The sequence below is a fragment of the Callithrix jacchus genome, chromosome 2, assembly GCF_049354715.1.
Source record: "Callithrix jacchus isolate 240 chromosome 2, calJac240_pri, whole genome shotgun sequence".
Taxonomy (NCBI): Eukaryota; Metazoa; Chordata; class Mammalia; order Primates; family Cebidae; genus Callithrix; species Callithrix jacchus.
This window is the reverse complement of record NC_133503.1, coordinates 62,339,235-62,346,476: the sequence shown is the minus strand read 5'-3', so window position 1 is coordinate 62,346,476 and position 7,242 is coordinate 62,339,235. Positions and strand designations below refer to the sequence as shown.

General features: G+C 51.0%; 1 protein-coding gene across 2 annotated transcripts in view; it reads right to left on the bottom strand.

Annotated features, from left to right (window-relative positions):
- Positions 1-606: 606 nt before the first annotated feature.
- The window catches only part of DOCK2 (dedicator of cytokinesis 2), a 464,897-nt gene continuing 458,261 nt past the window's right edge, over positions 607-7,242 (bottom strand). Inside the window, exons 48-52 of one of the 2 annotated variants that reach the window (XM_035290348.3) lie at positions 6,109-6,236; positions 4,807-4,978; positions 3,665-3,785; positions 1,958-2,100; positions 607-1,140 (exon numbers count right to left, since the gene is read on the bottom strand). In XM_035290348.3, the coding sequence (XP_035146239.1) occupies positions 1,078-1,140; positions 1,958-2,100; positions 3,665-3,785; positions 4,807-4,978; positions 6,109-6,236 (627 nt within the window). In that variant the 3' untranslated portion in view covers positions 607-1,077. The remainder of the gene's footprint in view (positions 1,141-1,957; positions 2,101-3,664; positions 3,786-4,806; positions 4,979-6,108; positions 6,237-7,242) is intronic. The other variant, XM_035290349.3, reaches the window with a different exon arrangement.

The window sequence follows — 7,242 nt, the reverse complement described above, 5'->3', positions numbered from 1 at the left end:
AATTTCCTTCCCAAGTGCAGTCCTCAGCCTCCTTCCAGACCCATCCCCTGCGCAGCTCCCTGCTCCTTGTAGGATGCAGAGGTGGGACTCTGCTCCCATCCTGTCTTGCTGCTGCCTGACAAAGGTATCACCTGCTTTGGGCCTCATCTGAAAAACCTGAGAATTCCTCCAAGAAAAGTCACCACTTTGGAGCCAGTGACAAGATCCAAGAGCTGGACTATGAGTCCACTGGACCTCAGACTCCTCTTTTTCTAACACTTTGGCATTGGGTTTGGTCTTTACTAGATGACCAGGCTTGGGTGGTCTTACCATCTCTTTCCAAAGGTGGAGAAAGGTGGTATAATACCCCATTACTCAGATCTGTGAGGAAGACCAGGCCAACTTTTTTAACATCCTGGTAGTCCAGGGTTTGGCACCTAAGGAACCAGAGTCATGGAGGTTCTTGAAGAATCTTCTCACAGATGAGGTGGGGAAATTTGGCATTGGGCAAGGGCATCACCAGGCTCCTTAACATCACTGCAGCCCCTGGGCCTGCCTTCATTCCAGGGGGCTTCCTGCCCAGTTCTGGGCCTAAGAGAGTCAGTCAACAGAATCAGGAAACAAGGCTCACTCTAACCAAGGGACCATTTTTATTGTCAGTAAGAAACAGCAACACTTCGGGGATGATAGGGTAGAAAAGAAACTGGTTGGTTGTATTAAAAAATGTAAAGTACAAAACTGTTAATCTAAAATAAAATTTAAAAGAATATTTAAAAGACTTACACCTAAGAAACTGGGTTAGGAAAGCTGTGCCTAGGATGTTGGGGAGAGCACACTGGGAGAAGGCACTCTTGCCAGTTCCTTGCATTCAAGAATCTATGTTGAGGCTTCTTCATTCACCACCATCACTGCCCCAGGGGATGCTGGGCTTGTTACACTCAAGCTCTGGGACCTGATTGGCCCCTCTGTCTCCTCTAAGTGAGGACAACTGACGGGGCCAGTCTCCCACTCTCTGAGGCTTTGATGTTCCACCCATGGTTCTCTTTTTCCAGACGCTCCCCTCCCTGGCTCTCCCATGCAGCCCTAGTCAGCAGTAGCTCACAGGTCCGTGGACAGCGAGTCTGGGATCTGTTTGCCTTCTTCAGCCGATTTGCTGGCCAGCTTTTGGGAGAAGAGGATAAACAAGCACAAAACCAAGATGGGATTATCAGATTAAGCACCAAAATGGAGCTTCCCAGTCCTGATCACAAGGGTTCCAACACTGACCCCTGCCCAAAGCCCAGTGAATGTGAGCTGCTATGACCTTGGCTTCGGCCAGAAAGGCAGTGGTAGGCAGTTGAGTGAGCCCAGGCTCATGGCCATATGGACTTGGGCACATCACTTACCAAACCCTGTCAGCCTCCCTTATAAAATCCTGAGAGTGGGAGCTCAAATGGCATCATGCTTGGAAAGTGCTTAGCACAGTGCCTGACTCGTGTGCTCACAGTAAACTTCTGATGTTTATAATACCACAGTCCTGATTTCATATTACCTTAAGGATCAGATAAGTTATGATCTTGCTCTTGAGCAAAGACCAACAAGTAACAATAGGAGATGGGACTTGCAGAATCAGGGCTTGGAAACTAATGCTCAATTTGTAGGATTTTGTGATATAGGTCGAATAGAAAAGTGCTGGAGCACTAAGGAGCAATTTAGGTGAGGGCAGGTCACCTACTGCTTCTGAGGTCCCGGGACCCTGCACATCCCTAGCTGGGGTCAATCCTGGTCAGAGAAGCCACCTGGGGCCCCAGAGGAGAACTGCCCTCTGGGCATTGCTGCACAGTGTCCCAGAACTCAGGGCCTCCTGACCATGCCTCCCTAGGGATGACCACATATGCACACACATGCACACATAACCCTCCATTTTCTTCTCTCTGTATTGCTCTCTTCCCTTTCTCCTCCCAACATCTTCCCTTCCTTCCACTCTCAGTGTCCTCACCATTGTCTTGAAGAACTGATTGACTTTCTTCCGTTTGAGTGTCTTCTTGTCACCGTCTGAGAGTTGGAGGAAGGTCTGGCTGAGGCGGGGGGATATGTTGGCCTCGTCCAACCCAGGCATGCCTGCCAAGGAGAGCGTCAGGGCTGGAAGGAGAGCAGAGCTGGGATATGAGTGGGTGGGCGGAGGAGAGGCGGTGCCTTGTGGGGAGGTAGACAGGAGGAGGGCTGGGGGACAGAGCCAGCATCCAGGGTTCACACATTGTATATGCCAAGCAGGAGGTGGGATGCCGATCTCCTGACATGCCAGGGAGTGGTGAAGCTGTCCTTTTTCAGTGAAGCTTGCCCAACCTACAGACAGGGGTCCAGCCTCCTGGCTCCTGGTCAAAACCTTGCCCCAAAGCCCTGACATCCCCAGGAAACATAGAGCCTTCTGCCCCAAGGCAGGGGACAGTGTGAGCTTACTCTTCCTTCTGCTCCTAATACCAACACCCTGGATTTTTCTCTCCACTGCAGAAGACAGTGGAAAGAAATTCTCAAACTCACATGTCACCTGGTGGAGGGGCCAGATGGCCTAGTGTTTATAGCCCCATCCTAGAGTCACAGAGACATGGAAAATTAGTTACTCTCTGACTGTTAGTTTTCACATTTGTCAAATGGGAGAAAGAGCCCAGACCTCCAGGGTGTTGTGAGACCTGCTGAGAGGATACCAGTGAAATGGCTTGGGCTTCCTCAAATGTTGCAGCTGTGTTTAGGCTATCCTGGGTGGGCTGGCAGGGCAGTGGGTAGGTGCCTGGTTCCAGGGCAGAGGGCCTGAGTCTTAACTCAGCCTCTGCCATTTACTGGCTGGTGATAAGCAAGAGGCTAATGCTCTCAGTGCCTCAGTTTCTCCGTCCATACAATGGGCGGATGACATGAAGTACTCCCTGGGTATGTGCAGTGATGTAAATGAAATAATGAAGGAGTAAGAGTTGGCACAGGACCTGGCACCCTCAACATTCAGGAAACAGCAAGTGTCTATACCATGATCGGCCTGCTGAGTTCCACAAGGCAGCACTGGCCCTGTCTTGCTCCCTTCTGACCTGGTCCTTAGCACACAGAGCTGGGCACATAGCAGCAGATGCCAAGGGCTTCTGCATGCCAGATGGAGTGCTCCCAGGCATGCCATGTCCCCTGTTAAGGCCTCAGTTTCCCTTCTGTGAGTTACAACTGTTGGCTGTGCTCTAACCTCCTCACTGGACAGTGAGTGAGTTACAGCGGTGGCAGATAGGTAGCATCTATGCACCCAACACCCTGCAGCTATAAGATGTGGTGGCCATTTTTGTAACACCAGAAACTGTCTTCCAGGTCTACAAAGAAGCCACAGGTCTTAAGGACATACCAAGGGCAAACTTCTGGCCCCAAGAGGCCTGGCTGAGAACAAGGGGCCACCTAGTGGGACAAATGGATGCCCAGTGAATCCTGCTGAGGGCCCAAGGGACAGCAGGTCTCTCTCCTGACCCTGCTGGAGGTTGCTGTGATGGTGTCACCCCCAGGAAGTGGTGGGTATGGGGAGAGATGAGAGGGCGGGCCACTGTGAGCAGAGCCTCTCACCCCCAGGATGCCTGGCCCACTTTGTTGTGTAGACACAGTTCCCACCCATCTTCCACCCACCAGGCTGGTGGCCTGTGCTATCTCTATTCCCTCATGCTGGCAGCAGCAGGGGGCATACCTGGGATGGTGGGCATGGACTGGCTGGCAAAACTCATTTGAGAGAGGACGGACGCCCTGAGGGGGATGGCCGTGTGCTCGGAGAGGTTGGTGTCACTCATGAACTCGTGCTTCCTGGAAAGCTGGAGGAGTACACCACACACACATACACGTGCACACACACACACACACACACACACACACAAAAGAGAGGCTTAGCATGAGACAGATCTGGACCCTGAAAGATCAGGGGGAGGGTGTGGCATGGTTTCTATGAAGCCGGCTCCAAGTTCATTTAATCTTTTATACCATTCCATTCCAGCCTGCCATGTATAGTTGCACAGGTTGCACACTACACAACTATGGGAGTGGGGAAGGAGGGCATTCACTTAGACTACCATGTGAGTGGTATCCCTTAGAATTGAGAAACACGGAAGACACTTCCATTCTTGCACATCCAGGCACAAGTAGCCTGTGAGGCTACTGGGAAGTTTCTGGAGGGCCCTTTCTTCACCAAGCCATCTTGGTTGGCCCCTTGCTCTTTCATCTGGCATCCCTCCCTTGCCAGGGCAGTTAATCCATCTCCCCCTCCCAGGATCCCAGAACACTTTCAACAAACCTCTTTTGCAGGGGGAAACTAAGATTGAATTCAGGGCTGTCTGACACCAAGTCTCATCTTTAAATAGTGATTAGTTTACAAGACCAAAACTGTCAAAGCCAGGACAGTGAGATTTCATCTCTGCATCTGCACCTGGACTCCTGGTGCACAGGAGGGGCTTGAGATGTCAGTGGTTAGAACAGCTCTGGGGGGGGGGGGCTGCAGAAGCACCTAGCTCGGAACCAAGCGGGCTGCTCTCCCCTTTGGTGGAAGAACAGGTGGCTTCTCTCCAGCCTGGAAAAGCCCTGTGTGGTGGTGGGAAGGATACACACAGGCTCTGAAATGCAAAGTTCAACTCCCAGCTCTGTCATGTCCCAGCCCCCCAGCTGGCTGGACATGAGCAAGAACTTCACCTCTCAGCTCCTCAGGTGCCGCCTCTGTGGTACCCACAGCACCGCGGAAGCGGGCTTCAGAGAGACCATGTCTGGAAGCCCTGGGTTTTGTGCCCAGCATGTAGGGGAGATTTGCTAACAGCGCCGGAGAGGCAACCTGTCTCGGCCGCTCACCCGCTTCAGGTCCGACTCGGCGGCTGCTTTCTCGTCCGCAAATACTACGCTGCTTCTCTTTGTCCTCTTCTTGGACCTCCGCAGCTTGACTTCAGGCAGGGTGCTCCCTGGGGAGATCGGCTCCTCCTGCTCCACCCTCGGAGTCTTAGGTGGTGCTAATTCCAGGTCAAAGCTGAAAGGCCAGAGGGGCAGCCATAGAAACTGCAGTTAGAGCTTCAATGGAACTGCCTTACAAGGACCCAGGAAGCTGAAGTGGACCTTCAGGTTGCCTGAGCTGTCACTACAGGGTCAGGAGTAGATCAGCAAATCTGGCAGAGGATTTGGGGAGCAACTTGCTCAATCCACAAACACTTAAATGTAATGACTAAAGTTCATTTTATTTTATTAATGGTAAAATGAAATTGAAAGAAGCGAGCTATATATAGTAAAGAAACTGGTAAGAAGGAGAGAAGACTGGTTGAAAGTATGAATGTGGATTCAAATCCGACACTGCCAGTTCTTAGCTGAATGAATAACTTTGGGTAAATCACTCAATCTCTTCAGGCCATCATTTTCTTTTCAGTAAATGTGGGTCCTTGCAGAGACCCTGCAGAGTGGCCACGAGATGATGTCTGAGGAACCCTTGGCACATTCTTGGTATATGATGAGTGCTGGGTCACTCATTGTGTCTATGATTAGAACAGATGAGTTGGGAGGGTGAATGGTGCCCCCTAGAATTGTGAATGATATCCCTCAAAATTGTTGGAATTGTGAGGCACAGAAGACGTTTCCATCCTTTTCTCTCTGGGCAAGAGTAACTTCTGGGGCCCACTGGGAAGTTTCTGGAGGGTCCAGCAATGATGGCCAGAGGGCCCCAGAAAGCTGGAAGGGGGCAAGGGAAGGAAGACCCTGACAGAGGGGTGGGTGGGTGATACAGGAGGTGGAGCTCGGCAATGAGGACAACCCATGGCGGTTGGGAGGAGCTTCCTTGAAAGGGAACCGATCCCTGTGAGAGGTGACAATATTCCAGAAGGATGCAGCCTTGGTGAGGAGCTCAGGCTCGCTGACAGAGATCACCAGACTAGAAGTCGGGGGGCTGCAGGCGAGTCCTGCTGGGTCCTCAGGAAAGCCGCCTTGCCTCTCTGAGCCTCTGATAATCCCCTAAAAATGGTACTAATCATGAGCCTCCTAGGGTAGTTGTGAGGCTCCAGATGGGAAAAGGCTTTTAGACTGAAAGGGGGAAGTGGGAGGGAGAAGGGATGTTGCCAGGGAAGAGAGAAGGAGGGGGGATAGGGCCAGGGAGGCAGGGGTGCAGGGACTGACCTCTCTGAGGTGGCCTTGCTGGGGGTGCTGCAGTCAGAATTCATGGAAGCCAGAGAGATGATGGACATCTGTCTGTATGAGCGCAGCATAGACCTGGGGCGGCCCACTCTCCTGTCATCAAAGTCAGGCTGTGGTGGGAGAACAGCGTGGTTAGTAGCTGCAGCCTGGGCAAGGTGGCCCCAGCCTTCCTGTCACCTTCTTCCTCCACCTAGGCAGGGCAGAGCTGTGCGGCTAAGTGGAACATCAGCACAAAAGCTTCCTGGCTGGCTGAGGCCAGGGGGTTCTTGTAAAATAAAGAATGTGGCCAATGTTTATTCCTGGTTCCTGGAAGGTCATATCCAAATCTTTGGAATTTCTATGCGATAGGAGTATGCTTGTTACTATTCATGGTGACCCCCTTGATCATACTTGATTTTATGCTAGTAAGATGGCTCCAGATGGCCAGAAAGACAGCTCTGATTATAGGGCTGGGGCTTTGAGCCATGTAATACCAGTTCAACCTCCAGGGAGTGGACAGGCCTGGAGACTGATTTCCATCATTGGCCAATGGAATGGGGGTCCATCTATCATGACTATATAATGAAATTCTAATAAAAACCCTGGACATAAGGCTCCAGTGACCTTCTCTGGCTGGTAGTTATACATCGATATGCCAGAAGGGGGATGCAACAGGAGGACATGGGAACTTCATGTTTGGGACCCTCCTAGATCTCCCTCTGTGTCTCTTTATCTGGCTGGTCTTGATTTGTATCATAAACTGAAGTCATAAGTATCATGCTTTCCTGAGTGCTGTGAACTGTTGTAGTGAATTATGAAACCTGATGGGGTAGTGGGAATCCCCCAATTTGTAACCAGTTAGGCAGAAGTATGGGCGGCATGGGTCCCTGAAGCTTATGCTTGTTATTTGAAGTGGGAAGTATCTAAGACCATGCTTTTAACCTGTGAAATGTGACCTAACTCCATGGAGTCAGCATCAAAATTGCATTGTAGAGACTATGTAGGGAGTATTGACAGTGACAACCTGTCTCATGGAAAAAAATCTTTGAATCTAAAGAGACCTGAGTTCACCTCTAGGCTCTTCCAGTAATTTGCTTTTCTTCTCTGGATCTCAGCTTTCCCATCTGTAAAATGGGA